Below are 20,830 nucleotides of genomic sequence, written 5' to 3' on the forward strand. Positions count from 1 at the left end.
GACAAATTTTTCTTTGAAAAAATGATTAATTTTTTGCATTGGCCCATTAATAAATATAGATACATAATGAACATGGACAATTAATGATGTATATGTTAAAAAGAAATATTATTTTAAAAACCCTCTTTACTATATTTAGTTTCAAGAATAAGTTTGTAAATAATCTTATTTGAATAAAAAATGACAAGGTCAGTAACATCTAGAAAGTGCCAATGAAGATTAAAAATAGCAAAGGTTTATTTTTTGCTTTGTCTTTCGTTGTATTTTTAGTGTGAGAATTGCTATGATATAACATCTGCATCTTTTGCTAACTGTGCACATTACTCTGTTTTTGATCATTTTTCCTTTAGGTGAATTTTGGAATGCCAATAGCACTTACTATTTTAAAAATTTATTTATTGATATAGAATATTTGTACATATTTTGGGGGTGTATATGATATTTTGATACCTGTATACAATGTGTAATGGTCACATCAGGGTAATTGGAAACTCACTCTTTTTCACATTCTGACTTCTAGAAGACTATTCTTATCCTACTTTTGTTTAAATGTTTAGATTTTTTCTTTTTGATTTGCTCTTAAATGATTTATTTTTCTCTTTTGTAATATGTCAGCAGTTTTCATTCTTATTCTTTTTTTCCTTATTTTTTTCCTTTTTTCATTGCACTGTTTACATAATGGAGTTATGTGATTTTTCTATGTCTGTATACACAGTGATAATTTATTTAGATTTCTACATCTCTTTATTTTTAACATATGATATTATGCATTTCTGAACTAAGATAAACACTTAAGCAAAGTTGTTACTCATATACAAAACTGTGTTAATAGTTTTATAGTGTTTAGTTTTCCTTTCTAACAATACTGTATTAATAGTGCAAATCATAGCAAGACTTATCCATAGCTCTACAAAATGAATTTCTCAGTGTGCCAATATCATAAAAGTATGAATTATATTACTCTAACTGTAGAGTTCAGTAGAAATAAATCTTATCTATAAGTTTTCTGTTATTTAGTATATTCAGCCATAATTTTGGAATTACTGCTTCAATCTCAACTTTCATATTACATGTATATATTAAGAATAATCCAATTGGATTTTTTAAATGAGGAAGTGCACATATCATTTAGATTAAACTTTTCTCTGTGTCACCAGATGACCATGACTTTGATTTCTCAGCAAATTCTCTTGAACAACACTGCAGAAATGATTTATCCAAGTACCGAATTAACTTGTATATCTTATTTTCTATTTTTAGTTTCATAGGAAGTTTCTGAAATAATAAATTGCATTTAAAATGTTACATTGAATTCCAGCTGTAAGATGAAACAAATGCTCTAATCTCTTTAAAGGTCAAGTTATAAATTATTCTTATGATGAAGCAAGTTGCAGATGGTTCATGAGCAAAATCTCAAACGTGGGCTTCTTGATGAAGGCACATAGATGGTCTTTAGTTGCACCGCAATAACAAATATTGACTCTGAGTTATAACAGCAGGTTTCCGGTATTCATGGGAATTGCAGCAGCTATACCATAACTGATTTAAATTTGTGTCATTAGTTATTTACAGCCACATTTTACAGTCAATTATTAATGCCTTCCAGAAACTACCACAAGATAGTCAGAACTTTTGTGCTTATTATGGCATGGTCTCATTATTCATAGCAGGAGCCCACGAAGGGTAAGTGTAGAGGTCAAACATGGGTACAATCCAGGTACATATGCCAAGCATAACCACAGCAACACCAACAATGTTGACACCAAGTCCAGCTTTAACCTTGAACAGGAAAAAGCATAAATGTCAGTGTCCCAAAAGAAAGCCTACAGGAGATTAGAATCCTGTTTTAGGAAGTATATGCTGGATTTACATGCATCCTAAATGATTAGTAAAAATTGCCATTTTTTTAAAATTGTACTTTAAGTTCTAGGGTACATGTGCACAACGTGCAGGTTTGTTACATAGGTATACATGTGCCTTGTTGGTGTGTTGCACCCATTAACTCATCATTTCTTAAATCCAGGGGTTCTTCCCCATTCATAGCAAGAGAAAAATCTGTCCCTAACTAAACATCACTGAGTTGAAGACTCTCAGAGAAGTTCCTCTTAGGAATATACCTAAGTAATTCTGATTAGAGGAAAATCGCTTAGAAATCTGCCATTTCTTGTTAAATCAGAATTTCAGTTCTGTGGTTTTATATTTCAATGAATAAGATTCAGGACACCATATGACAACTGTATCTTTTATATTTGCTCAACATGATTATTAATTTAACCTTGATATCTTTCTTAGCATTCTCATGGTTTTAGCTCTTATATCATTATTCTACAGTCCATTAAACAATCTCAGAGTTGCTTTGTATCTATTAAAATAAAAATTGGCAAACTACTGCCCTTGATTTGTTTTGGTAAATAAAGTTTTATTGGACCACAACTATGCTTATTTGTTTACATATTTTCTTTGCTTTCATGATACAATGGCAGAGTTGAGTAGTTGTGACAGAGATGGCCCCACAGAGCCTCAAATATCATCTGCCCTTTTACAGAGAGAATGTGCTTACTCCTGCATTCTCTGCATTAAAACATGGAACTCTGAAGCAAAAGAGGAATACCGAGCAAGGATGATAACAGATGCCCTCTTCCCTGTCCATGCAAGCCAGCCACTTGTTTATCTCAGAATCCTAGTTTTATCCTGTTTAATACACATACATCAGGCATTACTTATATTGTATTGTGCACATTTTCCTTACCAAATGGATGTTATGTTATTTTTGTGTACAGGCAGTTCTAGAATGTTTATGTTGCAGGGGCTTAGGAACAGCAGTCTGTGTGAAAGAAAGGGAGCTGGGATTTGCCTTGAGACTGTATTTTGCATAGGAAGCTCACTGAATTTACTTTGGCTATATTATCGTTTGGGTTGGTTTGGAAATAGGTGATGAAGATGTAGAAACTACTAGAATATTCTCAAGCCAGTTCTTATAAAGTACTGAATATTCTGCAAGTATTTTTGTATTTGGCAAAAATGTGCATGCTTTATCAGTGAAATTCTTCATTATTATTTGCTTGTGTTTTCATGTTAGGTCCTGGTATTGAAATCAAAACAAGAAAGATACTTTTTCATCAGTCAGGCACTGACCCCGTGTCTCATTCAGAGGAAATGTTGGTCGCATAAATGTTTGTGATAGCAAACTACAGTGTTGTTTTGGTTGCTGGATTTCTTTAACCCTGTTTCTTCCTTTTGCCTAGATCAGTTTGGATCCTAGTGTTGACTTGTAAGTTTACGCTGTCGTGTGGAGCATGTTCAGTGCTCTTTTCCTTCTTCCAAAGCATTACTGATGCATTCAACATCTCTCTGTTTGTGACCATAAATTTTAATGGTATGTTCACTTCTGATTATCACTCTTGAAAATAATTCTATGATTAGTCATGCACACCCCTTCATAAACAGAACTCGGACCATGCTTTTCCTGGTGGTTGACTGGTGTTTAAAAGGGAAGATCACTCAAGACATGGCACACACCAAGATGTGTGTTGGTTCTGATAGTATTTTTTCAGCTAACTCACCATGTCAATGACTTTCAGATGACCATATGAAAAGACAATAGCATTGGGTGGATTTGCCACTGGTAGGAGGAATGCAAACGAAGTACATAGAGTAGAAGGTATCAGAATATAAAGAGGGTTCACGTGAATGGCTTCAGCCTGTTGTAAGAGATAAAAAGGAGTCTAAGTAAAATTTTGAAGGTAGACACCAAACATTAAAAAATGAACAAATGTATTACAATAAGCCTTCCCAGAAGCAGGTTGAAACATAATGACATAAAATTATACACATTATTACAGTTATAACTTGAAGAATATTTTTAAGAAAATACCTCATCCTCTTATTGTTTGTATAGTTATGGATGCCCACTTAAACATTATAGTCCAGTTCATTTAGAAAATAAAATATTATTTATTCCAGAAACTAAATAAAAAGAGCAATCATTTGTTACTTATCTACTGCTAGGTGCTGTGCTAAATGTTTACATACATGTATATATTCATATAGTTACACATAATATAGTTCATATATAATACAAAATATAATAAATGTCATATATATTCAATTTTTACAATGATCTTATGAGATGGTTACTATAACCTCAAATAACATAAAGAAATGGAGGCCCAGAGAGGCTAAAGTAACTTGTCCGAGCATGCAGCTGGTGAGCAACAGAGCTCAAATAGGTTCTCAAGTCCCTGTGGCTCTAGCACTTCTCATTACACTACTAACTTTACTGCCTCTGTGATATATGCAGTTCAAGATTTGCTTAGGGATCATCACATAGGAAGGTTACTACCATTCTTAAACCAGCACATAATTTTCTAATTCTTCCATGTTAAGAACAATTAGAAAAAACAACAGAAAAAAAATACAAAATGATATTGTACCAATATTCACAGCCTACATGTTTTCTACTTTCAATCTGCAGCTTAAGAACACCAACATATGCCCTTTGAACTTGTAGTGGCACAATTCCAGAAAGACAATCCTTCTTAATTTAAAGTGCTTTCCTTTCACCAAACCCATCCATCCCAATAAGAAAAACATTTTACTTAAAGCTGTTTCTTGTAATTGCTAACTAAACGGAGAAAAGAAGAAAAGACATTCTTTCCCTCTCTCTCTCTCAGCAAACCCCTTACTTTTTAAAAAATTATTCCCTGGGCAGTAGAAAACTGTGTCTAAAGATATTTAAGCCTGAAGCCTGAAGTGTGAGCCTAGTTTTTCATTCATTTGCAAATCACTTATATTAACCACTTCTCAGAAATTTAGGAACAATGTTTGAGAGGCAAAAGTGTCAGTGGTAGAGATCTAAATACTTAAGTTACCAGCAAACACTGAATTCCACGTCTTATATCTGAAATGGATCTCGTCTGACCCTCTCTCTTATTTATAAAGGAAAAAGCTGGACTGAGAAAAAGTAACATCATGCTGCTTGAACATGAAAACTTAAAAACAGTTACCTAGAGTGAAGGTCCTCTGAAAACATTAATACAAATAAAGATCACCCTATAAGTTACTTACAGGAGGCCCATTTAGATTAAAAAAAAAGATTCCATATCACAGCATGAGAACCAGCATTCCAAAGCAGAACATTGCTCTTAATGAAGAGTAAAAATGGGGATAAATGAGATACTCACCAATGGAGATAATATTGGGAGAAGGAGTGTAATGGTAGCTGGATTGCTGGCTACCTCAGTTAAAGATGTGACCATCAAAGAAGATATCAGAATTATTAGCCATACTGGTAATGAACCCAGAGGAGATAATTTATTTCCTATCCAATTAGATAATCCGGACTCCTAAAAAACAAATTTGCAATATTTGTTATTCATGAATAATTCTTTGTAATCAGACACAATAAAATCCATAAAAAGCATTATTTGCTTTGAAAACTCACTTTCTAAAATATAATTTTAATCTCTCATTTTTCTGTGGTTTGATAGGTCTGGGTGGCTTTGGTAGGAAGGAGCTATTGCTTAGTCTTATTTTAACACTATGAACATGGTTTAGGTTTGAAATGTATTCCCACTCTTTTCAATTACATTTTAATTTTATCTAATTTATATATGTGGATATTTTAATAGATCATATAGAGGGCTTTAAGAGAAGAGCAGGCCTTCTGATTTACCTCTCTCTATTCCTAAGTTATATTCTGCAGAGGCGACAACTTTCAACCCTTATTAGCCGTTTATAACTAGCTATATTTAGGTATTCATAGTTACCTTTTAAAATAATATTTTAATTATGATTTTTTGCTTACTTTTAAAATTTAGACATTATTTACTGACTTTCTAATATGTGATAATTCAGCTCTCTTACACCATCCAGCAAACACATATTTTTTGTTTCTTCATTCCTCCACACTCACATATTAACATTTTTGGTTAAATCAATATTTAATGTTTACCACTATGATTAAATAAATATTGTTCATAGCTATACCACTTAGCATACTATCAGTACATTTACTCTACTCTTCCTTCCCCACAAGAAATAACTATCTCATCATTCTGTTTGCTTAGTTTTCCAAGTACTTATCACTAATTCATCTGAAATTAAAACAAAAAACTCCCCACAAATAGATAAACATATCAGGTAATTGGTGTCTTTTCATGTTCCCTCATAGCAATATCTATTCTGGAATATTTCCTCCTCCTGCTCCATTTGGCTTAGTTTAATCTTTAAATCTATTCTTTAAATCCCTTTAAATCTATTCTTCAAATCCCTTTAAATCTATTCAACCGTTGTTGTTCTGGGACCCCTCTTTATTATCATATTATGACTTTCCTTCTCCTCCCCACTTTGTGGGAATCATTTTTTAATCTACTCTTTTGCATTGGGGAAGCACTTCCTTTTATAACTTCCTGAGAATTGGTATAAGAGTCTTTGCATGCCTGAAAACCTTTTGCTTTTCTTTTCCCACTGTTCTTGTTGTTTTGCATTTGTAGAATTCTAGGTTCAAAATAATTATAACTCCACACTTTTAAGCCATTACTCCATTTCCCGTGGTTTCCAGTTGGATTCTTTAGAAGCCTGATCATATTCTACTCTTTGATTCATTATACATAGTGCAGAAAAACTGGCTATACTCAGATTAGCAAGTATGTTGGTCTGTGTTTTTCCCTACATAGAAGGGAAAATCCTCCTTTTGTGAAATTTCAATGAGCTATTGCATGTATGAATCTTTTTGACAACTAGAAGTGGCATGAGAAATACTCTAATTACAAGCAGTATATTCTCAGATCAAAAGCTGGCACAGAAATTCCCAGATATGAGTACCAGATATCATGCATGGTTTTGGCTTGTATTTTTGTTTATCTGCTTGTTTTTGCCTATGACTTTTAGGTAGAAAAAGATTATCCACCATTTTAGTCACATTGACAAAAATTAATCCTAGAATAGGTATACTTTAAGAATAGGTTTTATCTATGTCTAATGAGATGTGGAAATGATTATACTACATATTGTTTCCCCTACCTGTAGGCCACTGAAATCGTATCTTCATCCCCACGGTTCCAAAATTCTACATAAAGTGCTTTGGTGTTGAGTACTTAGTAGCTCTCTCAGTCCAGAATCTCAAAGTCTCTAGCTCTAAGAAATTTCTTTTGTTATTTTGTGGAAATGTTCTTCCTTTCTATTTTTTTCTCTTTTTTCTGAAATGCCTGTTAGTTGACTGTTGAACATTTTGGATTGATGTTCTAATGTTCATATCTCTTTGTGAGCCAGTGTCTCATTGACTCAATTTTGCTACAAAGTAAATCTCAATTTTCTATCAGGGAGGATAGAGAACAACAGCAGGGCTGGGGAAAGTATCTGGGAGGCCCATAGATTCTTATACACTTTTTAAACCATCCTCCAAATTCAGCTCTGGCTTTTACTCTAGCTTTCAGAGTTATCTGCTGCCTCCAATTCCTGAGGTCTGCCAGGATGCTACAGATAACCAGCATGTTTCTTGTTGGCTCTTCGTTTTGCCAGCCTATATGTTTCATATTTCACTATTTTTCTATTTGTACAAAGTCAGTTCCTCTCAAATGTCCTCTTTCCATGTTCTAAATATGATCAACATTTCTTGCCTTTTCTTGTCCCTGTCATATAGTCTTTATGGATTGACATGTTTTTGTTGTTATTGCAATTTTAGCAGAGATCTGAAATAAAAAATAAATCCTTCATGTTTAACCTAGGAGAGAAAATTTTAGGAATGTATGAAAATTGAAGAGAAGATATTCACTGATAAAAATTTGAAATTGTCTATCTGCTCTTGAGAAAGAAATCATGTTAAAACAAAAACCAAGGGGCATTTAACAGAAAAGTAATTTCAATGAGGTGAATTCCACAGTAGTTGCTGTTTCACTGTTCTGTTCCCAACTAGAAAGGTTGTCTGGTTCTGGACACTTGCCAGACTAATTACAATTTGGAATAAAAGTTTTGAAAAATAATTGCCTCCAAATTTTTTACAGTCCAGTTTTTAGGGGGATATTTGTCCACAGCCATACCCTTGAAGCTCATGGCTTCAATCTGGCCACTTAGAGGTAGAGTTATACTGGGTATCCTGTAGACATTTGGCTCTGTATACGGAGATTTTTATAGCAAACTAGACCTCCCTCTCTGGGTTCTCAAATTCTTCTACTGAGAGAACCTTGTGCATCAGACTGAGTCCACACCTTTTCATTTCCTCAGATTTGTATGCTAGGGTCTGGCTGATGCTTTCAAAATCACTTTGAGTGTCTAGGATCCAATCCAGACACATAATTCTGTGCTGAAAAATTGTCAATAAAGTTAGAAGCAAAGGAGTATTTTCCAGTAAGTTACTGCTCTTCTTCAGGAAGAAGAGGAGAGACAGTGATTTGTCTTGAGAAGCATAGAAATTTAACCTCCTGGAAGTCAAAGGGCTGAACATGGAACCTCTCTCACCATTCTGTTCAATTTGATGACTGAGGAAGGAAATGGAAGAGCCATAAGCTTTCAATATTTCAAATAAGTCTATGGAAACCAGAATGAGTGGTTTTTAATTAATCTAGGAGTAATCAATTTTCATGGAATTTTGGGAGAAGATAATTTTCTTCCAACAACTCTACAAAGACCAGGGCAATTACAAGGGATGAGGGCCTTCTCAAACTGTTGCTTTGTATCAACTGGATAGATAGGTCAAATAAAGTCAACCAACATCTCATGGTGTTTTTATTTCTTCCTAAGATTAGATGTAATATAATGTTAGAAAGGGTTATGTGAATTTTTCTCCAGACTTTATTCAATAAACATTTACTAAGTATCTTTAATGCTAATATTATTTCTTATTCTCTTTTTTATTTAACAGCAAATAGCATCATGATATACTGAAGTCCAAGAGCTACTCAAATTCATCATGAAATAAGGTAAAGGCATAAGCAAACAAAAAGTATATTTCACTAGGAGTCACTTTACATATTTTCATATCCATTTTTCCTTACTAGTCTTCTAATACTATTTCATGAATTTAAAATTTTAATCTTTTTTTATTATTTCTTTTGACATTCTTGAGCACCATAAAAACTATGTTTTTTGCTTGCAGCCTGTAACATTTCTTGAACTCTGAACTCACCTCATTTGTGTGGTATATTCACGGCATAGCTAGCAAAATTTGCAACATTAAAATGACAGAGTGAAATTGAATATGCCCAAAGATTGAATGTCTCTGTGCTCTTCTTTTGAACAGTCTAGTTAATTGTTAAATATCTTACACACAGAGTATTACCTCACAGCCATCTGCCAGGGCAAACCCTCCACCAACAAGAATGGCTATATCCCAGGGCATGAATGACTGGAATTCTTTCCAAGTAATCAGTGGAGAGTAATCAAAAGCAACTGCAAAACAAAAATCCTACAGTTACACATTGCTTAAAATATTACAATATGACATTTACTTCAGCATCCTAAGTAGCCATCTTACAGGAAGTTTGTAATATTCCTATATTGTTTTTAAAGAGGGGAATTAATCTGGAGTTTGAGTAATTTCCACCTGGACTAGATGGAACATTCTACTATAAAAAAGAAAAAAACTCTATAACGTAGAAAAATCCTTCTCGTAATATTATAGAATATATTTCAATAAATTATAACATTGTCACTTATCATTGTACTCATTCATTCACTCACTCATTCATTTATTCATTCCACTAACATCTTTGCCAACTGTGAATAGCACAGTGTATTAGACTATAGTATTCTTTGCTATGCAAAATGTCCATAATATTCCATTGGTTCTAAGAGCATCTTGTAGCATTTTAATTATATCCATTAATATTTGAACATTTTATTAGATTTTTAGTCATAAGGAGGATCATGATAGATTCACCAAGATTTCAGTTTAAAAATAATTCAGGATTCAGATTAAATAAAGTATTATTTGTGAGGTCCTTAAAGTGCTTACAAAAGGATTATCATAAAGATTTCTCTTTTGGCTTCTGACCTCTCCATTGCTTTGTTGATAAATAAGTTCATTTGAGGACATATTCTGCCCATTTAACATGTGTATAACAGGCAGCCTTCTACATGTTAAGATTTTAAGTTTACTAATCAGCTTCTTTCCTATCACCTTCCCCCAATTCCAAACCTAACCCATCCTCACTGATGACTGAAATTATGTCACCAGGTTTCTTACTTTAAGGTCATATATCTTGTTAAAATGTAAACATCTCTGAAATGTACCTCTTATTTAAAATTTAACATATTATGTATTATTTGTCATTTTTAAGTCTTGTATGAATGAGTTTAGCAGGGAGAAGAGGTTTTGAAGAATGAGAGGAGAGAGAAAGGTGGGTAGCAGCAAGTCTCTTTCTAAGGGAGGGAATTCAGATGTGGAAACCAGGGAAGCTAAAGCCAAACATGGATTCCTCAGACTTGCCACCACCGGACCTCAGGGCTTTAACTGCAATGGTCAGAGTCCTTGGGGTCTCATAGGAATCAATGCTCCATATTGCATCACCTCCTTAACACACATTGAGATATTCTAATCTCAAGTGAAAAACAAAATACATTTGTTTCTTTGCTGTGCTGGTCACATATGTCCTGGAAATCTGATACATTAGTCATTTATGGATTCTGACAAGAGTCAGGTGGGTCAACACAACTACATAAATCCCAGTTCCATCCCCATAAGAACAAACAAAACCACAAGTCTACTAGTTTATTTCCAGACAATTACAAATTAGTTGTCCCACCTTGACAAGATAGGAATCTGACTACTCAAAACATGCTGTGTTGTAAAGCAAAGACATGGATGAATCCTGTGTTTAAAAAGTGTGTGTGTGTGTGTGTGTGTGTGTTGAGAGGATGGTATGCTCAGGCAGATGTGCACACTTCTTTGTTCATGTGTTGTAAATACAATGAATGCTGTTGCGGAATACCTTTTCTTTATTTTTATTACTATCATTATTTTTAGAGACCGAGTCTCCCTCTGTTGCCCAGAGCAGTGGCACAACCATAGCTCACTACAGCCTCCAACTCCTGGGCTCAAGTGATCCTCCTGCATTGGCCTCCAGAGTAGCTAGGACTATAGGTGTGTGCCACCACACCTGGCTAATTTTTTAAATTTTTTGAAAGAGCTGGGGTCTCACCATGCTGCCGAGGCTTGTTTCAAACTACTGGCCTCAAGTGATCCTCCTGCCTCAGTCTCCCAAAGTGCTGTGATTGCAGGTGTGAGCCACCACACGAGGCCCTTTTATTTCAGCTGTGATCCTAGGATATGGCTGTATGAGGTTGATTTAGCTTTTGTTCCAGAACTACTTTGAGAATGTAAATAATCTTTCTCTTGAAATTCATCACCTTTTTAGAACCTGTGCATTCATTACCAAGGTATGAAGCAGTGTCTTCCAATTTCTTTTTCCTATGTTTGCCAATAGTAAGATTAATTTTGAAATGGGTTTACCATGGGTCAAATAGTGTCACTTGTAGCAGAGCCCTAGCCATGATACAAAAGGAAATCTACTTCTCACTTTTGCAAAGTAAGATGATCTGTCTTGCAGGTGGAAGACGTGCTGGCTTGAAGATAGCATTGCAGTTTGCAAATAGGGCATGCTAGGCCAGGGGTTGTGCCAGCATAGACTTTCTTTCTGCTCTAGGTGCCAAGTGAAACCAATGGAATTTTATAATTTTTGCTCTTCTGTTAAATTTATGCAGAATTATAAATGATACTCAACCAATTTCTCCTGTAGGTGTAGTTTTTGTCAATCTCTTAGCTGGAATGAGAAAGAATAGCAGCCCTATAAGTAAAGCAACAGTTGAATCTGTAGCAAAACCAGGGTACCTGTAAAAGGGACAAATACGTATATTAAAAATAGCATCAAGAATTTAAATGAGCTAAAACACCAATTTTGCTAATAACATATCAGTAGTAGGTTATTATCAGTATTAGGTGGTGTAGGTTATTTATTCTCGATAATCTGCCCTAAAATATATGGATTCCCAATTAAATGACATAACACTAAAAACAATAATCTCAGACCGTTGTCCTATTGTTCCCATATGTCTCTTCTTATTTTCAATACCACGTATACACATACTGATATACTAGGCCAAAGTGGCAAATTTCCCTTTTAGATAAGCTTACAATTTGTTAAACAATTTCTTCTTTGAATTATTTAATTTAATTATATTGATCAAGATTTGAAGTTGAAACATTGCTAGAGCAGAGAAAGCCCCATGTAATTGATTTATAGCATCCTTCTATTAAATTGTGGCAAGGCATGATGTTTCTGTGATCCCCTAAAACTCTTCTATAAATTGTGAAAAGGAATTGATCTGTTTTCTGAGATATCACACCTGCTTCTGTGGTTATAGGCTCTAACTATATCATACAAACGAAAACAACCTACTTAATGCTTTGTACAACATGAAATTCAATCAAGAATATTAATTGTTGGAGTGGTTTAGCCAATGCTCACAAATGATCACCGTATAAATTAAGACTGATTCAGGAACAGATGGGGTCTTAGAATCACCAGACCATTGTAACAAATAAGACAGGTTCCCAGAAGTCTCAACGGTAAAGAACCTGGAGACCAGGTGTAACTGAAACAGGTATTAATAATTATAATTTAGTTTTAAAAGTCAGCAATATTAACTAGTGCATTTCTGTAGCCTGAGAAGAAATATGTACCATGCTAAAGATTCTTTTACTATCTTGTAACTCAGTAATGTGTACACACTACAGAAGCTTCTCTACTTCTATAATTTACTTGAAAAATCCAAAAAGCCAAACAAATGCTATATCTTTCTCAATCTAGCAATTTTTAAAGCAGTCTACTTTCTTTAAGTATAGACACATTTTCTTTCATTATTAGTTAAAAATCTACCTTACCATAATTTATCCTATAAACTGGACCGATACTTATAATTTTATTATACCTTGTTTCTTTTATTTCAGTATAATTTTTGGTTGAATGTTTGGCAAATTGGGCCAGGCATCATGTAACCAGATTTTGTTTTATATAAAAAGACACATTGAATTCAGTCCAGGTACAAACAGATGGAATGAAAACATTAGGTGGTAGCTATAAATCTTGATATATCATGTTAGCTTTAGAAATTCTTAATGCCTGAAACTCTACATAACAAATATATCCTACAAAATATATACATTAAATTAAATCAAGGCATAAATACTGAAATAATTTATTTTCAAAGTACTTTAAAAATTATTCTTATCATATTATAACTTATATTTAGTTTGTCAGGAAAGCAGTTAGTTTGTCTCAGCATTAGAAACTATTAAGCTTATGCAAATTTTATTTGTTTTGGGTTTGTCAATTAGATTTATATTTTAAAATCCCATCCTCTCTCAAACCTTTGTTCCTTTCCTATTGTTTTCTCTCAGAATTGTAGGTGGCATGAGTGCCTGCTCATAGCCAATACACTGCTTTCCTTCTACAAACAAAACATCTCCTGTTTCCTCCTATAAGAAACAGAAATTAGAAGCTGATTATATTGAATTTCCTATTGGGATTTCTGCCTGGGCTTTATTAACTATCATCTGATTTCATTTAATTCTTACACACTGGTGTTTAGATAAAGACTCTCCCCGTCTAGGATGACAGAAGTTGGATTTTAAAAGGGGAAAGCATTATTTTTTATATTGATCTAGATCCTACCATAAAACCACAAAGTACTAATTAAATATTACATAATAATTTGATTTAAATAATTGGATATCTAAACCTCTCAAAAAGAGAAGTTTTATTTCTAAGGGTATCAAACAGTTTATAAAAATGAAGCCGATCCTTTAAAACATACCACCATATTGCATTGCTTCCCTTGTGTGGTCATTAGGAATTTGGATTCAGACTTCGCACCCTTTAGAAACATTGGCAATGCCTATAAAACCAGAAGGTTCTGATTCAAGGAGGGAAGAATTTCTTTATTCTATGTGGGCAAAATACATATGACCTAAACAATTTTGGTTTATATCCCAAAATACAAAAAAAAAATTATTTTTTGCTGGGGAATGTGAGATAGGAAGTTCAAGTAAGACATGTGCTGAATTTGGAAATTAGAGTAGTTCAGTGAAAGATTGGGAACACAAATCTCACAACCAAATTATTTATTTTGACATGTAGGATGGTCCTTAATTTAGAAAATTATGCTATACTCTTCCCCCTCACTTTACACGACTCAGCAATTGACTACTGGTATATAAGACACTGAGATATAAAATTAACTCTGACCTAGCTTCTAGCATCAGCTTTTAAAATCAGTCTTATTATTTCTTCAGAAATTCCTTATCTATGAAATGGGGGCTGGGCTGAACTTATAGTGAACCAGTGCAAAAATGTAAATAAGTGAAGAAAAAGACAAGATATTAAACCAAACAAATAGTCCTCCATAGAATTAAAAAACAAAGTGGGTAAAAATCACATAATATAAATTTGTATCAGATTATTAAGAGGCATTGAGTGGTACTTATTTCACATAATAACATTAGTATAGCACTTCCTATAGGGAGAAGGCCAGCACTATTCTAAATGCTATAATTATCTCCATCTTACAGATGAAGACACTGAGAATTAAGTGACTTATCTAAAGTAAGTGGATGAATCAGGAATGGAACCCAAGCAGTGTGGCTCTGAAATCTATGCTCCCTACCACCACAGAACATAGCATTTCTGCATATTAGATTTCTAATTTTGTAGGGATGGGAATAATTTTGTCTAATGGACTTTGCCTTTTAGTAACAGAGTAAGTAGTATGGTTATGCTTCCTGTGCTCTTATCCTAGATCTCATTCCTTATAATTTTTTTCCTGAAAATATTAGAATTTAAAATATCTTTTCAAGGGAAAGAAAGAAAAATATCTCATCCAATCTTTCAGAATTACAGGAACCACATAGGAGAGAAGCAGAGTATAAAACAGGAAGGGCTGACAAACATAGCATGCAAAACTTACTCTGAAAAAAGTGCAGACCAACCAGGAACAAATCCAGGATCTCTACTAAACCATAGCAGAGCCATTAGAATGAAGAGGACCAAGGTCACAATTTCTTGATACCTGTGGAAAAATTCCAACGGCATCATTTCTTATTTTCTAAGTCAGGACATTTGTAGAAACTCCTTGGGCTATTGTCAGGAGTGAGCTCAGTAGAACACTAAACACTGTAAGAACTAGATGTGTCAATAATTTGAGAGCATCAGTGCAGTTTGAAAAAGCCCTTACTCCTCTTTGGGGTCTTTCAGCTTCTTTTCATTTTACCTGGCAAATTTTAGTTAGCAGGGTATGTGTTTTATCATGTTGAGTTATAGTCTGTGATCTCCATAGCTTAGCAAATTTGGGGCCCTAATCAAGTGTTATAAATATCTTGCAAGCAATTATGTGCTTGTTTGCTTTTCAACAGCTACTTGCAGTATAAACAGCATTTCTCTCTTCTCTCTCCCTCTCTCTCTCTCTCTCTCTCTCTCTCTCTCTCTCACTGTGTGTGTGTGTGTGTGTGTGTGTGTGTGTGTGTGTGCGCGTGCGTGTCTTACCTTATTGGCCCAAGCTTTTGGTATTCTTGCTTAATCACCTCAGCACAAGCTTTTTGTTGGACTGTTTTGGTTTTGCCACATTTGAACATCTCCTTAAAACTGCAAAGAATAATTAAGCCCGTAAACAAGAAATTCTTTTACTACCACCTTGCTGTAAGGAAGATATTTTTGCAAAACGTCGTCATCTTCATGCAATATGAATTTCCCTTCATGCGATATGAATCTACCTGTTAATAACAGGTATCTGTGCTTTTCACCTCTACCTCCATCTCCCTTTTTGAATGTCTTCTGTCTTTTCTGTTTTTGCCTGGTTTGCTCACTTTTTCATGTTCTATTTTCATTGCATATTTTCCATGACGTCCTTTACCAATCTCTTCCTTTTTCCAAGTTATTTTGTACCATTGAAATTTTGCCATGTGCTACTTATCTCTAACTAACATTTTATTATGTACTGGATCTTATATATTTAAAATGTATTTATTGTGTATCTTGGTTGTTAATTGTTCCATGCATATAAGTTTTAGCCCACTAGTTAAATTATTTGAGGGCAGGGACAGTGACGTGATCATAGAGGTTTTCTTTGGTCTGCTATCTCTGAACACTGCTACCTCTGAACATACAAAGTAAATACTTGACCCATCAATCCAGTAGTACCTTTGGCAAATGTATGAGACAGTTGGGGTCAGATCCATGAATTTTCACAAAGTATGCTAAACTTGAGTTTTACACTAGTGCGGGGACTGATCATGGTCAGAGACTAAGCCAAGTCTTAGAAGTAAAATAAACTCACCTTAAATACCATTTGACCCAGCATTCCAATTGCTTGGTATTTACCCAAAGGAATATAAGTCATTCTGTTATAATAATACATGCATGCGTATGTTCACTGCAGCACTATTCACAATAGCAAAGACATGGAATCAACCCAAATGCCTATCAGTGATAGACTGGATAAAGAAAATTGGTACATATACACTATGGAATACTATGCAGCCACAACAAGGAATGAGATCATGTCCTTTGCAGGGACATGCATGGAGCTGGAAGTCATTATCCTCAGTAAACTAACACAGTAACAGAAAACCAAACACCGCATGTTCTCACTCATAAGTGGGAGCTGAACAATGAGAACACATGGACCCAGGGAGAAGAACAACACACACTGGGGCCTGTCAGGGGTGTGGAGGGAGGGAGAGCATCAAGATAAATGGGTAATGCACGCGGGGCTTAATATTAGGTGATGGGTTGATAGGTGCAACAAACCATCATGGCACACGTTTGTCTGTATAACAAACCTGCACATCCTGCACATGTATCACGGAACTTAAGATAAAATTTAATAAAGAAGTAAAACTCTATTACATTTTTTCTTTAAGTTTCTCTAGTCATATGTCCTAAAAGCACCCACAACATAATCTTCCTGTTTATTTCCAATAGTAACTGCCACTTTTTATCGTTTTCAGCTGCTTGTTTTAGTGATCTCTTTCCTTACTAATTTTCTGTCCTGAAGACCAGTGTCTTCAAAACGGAACAGTTTTTGTGAAATACTGTTCTAGATGTAGACTTTTTAAAAAATTCCTCCAGAGGAAGAATGAAATGAGAAAATGGCTAGATTCTTATGGATTATCTCTTGGAATGTTTGTGAGTAGCTCAGTTAGTTCACATTTTGTGTGAGTATAGACAGAAAGGACATTTTCTTCTGTAAAATAGCTGGGGCAAGCCTATACATTCATAATCACCCTCGTGCATACACCTCAATGCCTGAATGTGAGTGAATGGACAGTGCAACATTTATGATCAATTAGGAAATAATTGCTTTTTTGCAATCTCAGTTAAATTACTGACTAGTGTCAGTCTCAAACTTTTACCCCTTGTCATGACATAAATACTACTATTGTAAGAAACTAATCTATGGGCCACCTAGGGAGCAATCTGTAGAAGAGAAAATCATAGTTAAAGAAAGAGATGAGTCTCCTTAGAAACAATTTTCCACCTAGTACCTTGCATATGTAGTTTATCATTTTGGTTGCAGACAATAAATAGTTAAGTCGAAAGCCAAATTGGCTTTGCTACAAATGAAGGTTAATGCCTTCACAAAGGAACTGACAAAGCCTATGACAATGCATCAAACTCTCCATTTACATAAGTTCAATGGCACTGACAGATGAGTTCCTCTTCTCAGGTATGTTGGGGTCATTTATAATGGGTGAGTTAACTGTGTTAATAGCCAACACACAAATGTATGTGTTGGCTAGTATGCTAGTCTGCCAGGGGAGTGGCTGATAATTTCCATCTGTCAATCTAAAATCTCTGGAGGTAAACACCTTGGCAGACGGAAAAGGACACTGAAAAATTAGCTGGAGCATGAAGCTGTGCAGTGTCTAACAGATAGTGGACACCAAGGGGACTGTTTAAACATATCACTGATCATGATTTCCGGACTTTACCTAGTGTATGCATTTCATGGGATTTTGTTTTTCCTCATTGAGAGCACATTTCAATATATTTGCCTTTTATGTTCTTAATTTCTCCTTTTTAAGTGGTGTGCCATTTTAAAATAATGACAATGGTTGCATATATATTTTATAAAGTCATTAAATGTAGCAATGAAGAACCTGAGACTCTTTTGACTTGGGATTTTCATCTCCTGTATCCTGCATTGCTACCTGCACAATTGAATAGTCCCCAAAGGCTTGGATTTCCTGAAAGGGGCACTTAGTATGCAGCTGGCCTCTCCCCATTGATGCCCACCTGCTGAAGTCAGTGACATTCTACACATTTGCTTCAGCAGGAGGACTGCCACATGCTGCTCCCACAATCTGGATAGAATTATTTTTTAAATCATCAGTACCATCTTCTCACTACTAATAAAACCATGGCAATTCTGGAGAAAAAGCAGAAAGAGGAATCAAGAGGGGAGAATGTCAGTCCTCATATAACTAGGAATGGAAACCATGGCCACAGGCATGGAACCTCATCTGATTTCAGCATTTTTCTTTTCTTTTCTTTTTTTTTTTTTCACTCTTGTTCTTGTCACATAGGCTGGAGTGCAATGGTACAATCTTGGCTTACCGCAACCTCCGCCTCCCAGGTTCAAGCGATTCTCCTGCCTCAGCCTCCTGAGTAGCTGGGATTACAGGCCTGCCACCATCCCCAGCTAATTTTTGTATTTTTGGTAGAGAAGGGGTTTCACCATGTTGGCCAGGCTGGTCTCGAACTGCTGACCTCAGGAGATACACCCTACCAGCCTCCCAAAGCATTTCGCTTTTCAAAGGAAATACGCATAGTTGGCTTCAGTCTCTCTGGTTTGATGAATAACATGCTGTTTTATTCATAGGTCCTTGAAATTATTTAAATAAAACCCCACAAAAATAAATTTGAGTTGTTTTGTTTTTCAGAAAAAAAAAATACTCAAGATTTGATATACAGCGACTTCAACTTTCTTTTAGGAGTATTGTTAAATGAGTAGAAATTACAGGCTGCATTTTAGATTTTGCTCTGGAGCCCTTCATAATTTTAAATGCTGGTTGTCATCTAAGTCATGTAACTCATTGGTACTTACGAACTACCAGCTTTGATCCCAGCCAAGATAATATTTTGAAGTTGTCTTTGAATGCGTATATTTGACATTTTAGTGGCATCAGTCGGTCTCCATTGGTTAACATTTTTTTTTTTTTTTTTTACTTTGACATCTATGTGTTCAATTTAGGCCCAGATGTATTAGAGTTATAGCCTTGGAAGGGATCTAACTGATTTTCTGGGTAAATTCTATCATCTTACAATTGAAGACACTGAGACTGAGAATGGGTCTGGACTTGTAATGATCCTTTATCTGACCTCTGAGAAGCCACAATTTTATTCCTGGTCTAGTAATTCCTAAAGCAATATTCTTTCCACGGAGAACATCCTCAGATCTTTATTGTACTTGGTATATTGAAAAGGATGTCAATTTTGGTGCTAGCATGATGCAGGAAGCCCTATTTGTCACAGTGTAAGTAGCTTGATAACCCAAGGAAATCCCCACATTAAACTAAGTGGAGGTTCAAGCCTTAAAATTCCCCTGTAACAAGCTGGACATCAGATTGAGTTATTTATGCCCTTCAATATCTTATCATCTTAGGACTCAAAGGGCACCTAGATGATTTGTTTTCTAATCTTTATTTATTTATGTGTTTATTTATTTATTTAAGACAGAGTCTTGCTCTGTCACCCAGGCTGGAATACAGTGGCACGATCTCCACTCACTACAACCTCTGCCACCCAGGTTCAAGCGATTCTCCTGCCTCAGCCTCCTGAGTAGCTGGGACTACAGGTGCCTGCCACCACACCTGGCTATTTTTTGTATTTTTTTAGTAGAGATGGGATTTCACCATGTTGACCAGAATGGTTTGGATATCCTGACAATGTGATCCAACCGCCTTGGACTCCCAAAGTGCTGGGATTACAGGCGTGAGCCACTGTGACTGGCCTTAATCTTTATTTTTATTTATTTTGTTTTTTGAGACAATTCTCTGTCGCCAAGGCTGTAGGGCAGTGGTGTGATCTCAACTCACTGCAACCTCCGCCCGGCAAGCTCAAGCAATCCTTCCACCTAGCCTCTTGAGTAGCTGGGATAAGAGGCGCACACCACCATGCCTGGATGGTCCTTTTAGGGGGGAGGTTTTTGTTATTGTTGTTGTTGTTTTTGGGGGTTTTTGTTTGTTTGTTTTGGGTAGAGACAAGGTTTTGCTATGTTGTCCAGGCTGGTCTTGAACTCAGAGAGGATTGCACAAGCAATCCTCCCACCTTGGCCTTTCAAAGTGCTGGGAATATAGGCATGAGTCACTGCATCTGGTCCCTTTCTAATCTTTAATTAACTCTTCCACAGTCAGTATTATTTAAATGAGATTCAAGCTTATCCTTAAAATATGTATTTGTGTGTATTAATTTTGTAGCCTGCATGGCATAGGGGAAAGAGCATCGGATAAGAAGCTAAGAACTAGGAACCTAGACACCTTTTTTTAGCCTATTACCATGAAATATTTACTTACTTGAATCCTAGGAAAAGCCACTGAAGCCAGATCCAGGATAAGAGTAGAATGATAAGAGCAGCCGGGAAGGAAAATGTAAACCATGATCCAAAGTTGAGGCAACGACAGTCAGGATAGCGTCTGTGTGAAAACATGGAGACATATTCAGGGAAGGAGAGACAGGTGGAATCATTTCAGATTGTAACAGGAACGCAGCAGTCCACCCCTTTCCTGTGTTGCTGTCCAAGAAGGAAGTCCTGGAATAGACTCATCATTAAGTAGAGT

The 20,830-nt window shown here is 35.3% G+C and overlaps 1 protein-coding gene across 1 annotated transcript in view; it reads right to left on the reverse strand.

The window, feature by feature from the left end:
* Positions 1–653: 653 nt before the first annotated feature.
* SLC13A1 (solute carrier family 13 member 1) overlaps positions 654–20,830 on the reverse strand; it is a 91,196-nt gene continuing 71,019 nt past the window's right edge. The window contains exons 8-15 of the mRNA XM_025380218.1: positions 20,567–20,686; positions 15,537–15,635; positions 14,962–15,063; positions 11,721–11,827; positions 9,278–9,387; positions 5,184–5,345; positions 3,564–3,701; positions 654–1,779 (exon numbers count right to left, since the gene is read on the reverse strand). Coding sequence (XP_025236003.1) covers positions 1,642–1,779; positions 3,564–3,701; positions 5,184–5,345; positions 9,278–9,387; positions 11,721–11,827; positions 14,962–15,063; positions 15,537–15,635; positions 20,567–20,686 — 976 coding nt within the window. The 3' untranslated portion in view covers positions 654–1,641. The remainder of the gene's footprint in view (positions 1,780–3,563; positions 3,702–5,183; positions 5,346–9,277; positions 9,388–11,720; positions 11,828–14,961; positions 15,064–15,536; positions 15,636–20,566; positions 20,687–20,830) is intronic.

Source organism: Theropithecus gelada, chromosome 3, assembly GCF_003255815.1.
Source record: "Theropithecus gelada isolate Dixy chromosome 3, Tgel_1.0, whole genome shotgun sequence".
NCBI lineage: Eukaryota > Metazoa > Chordata > Mammalia > Primates > Cercopithecidae > Theropithecus > Theropithecus gelada.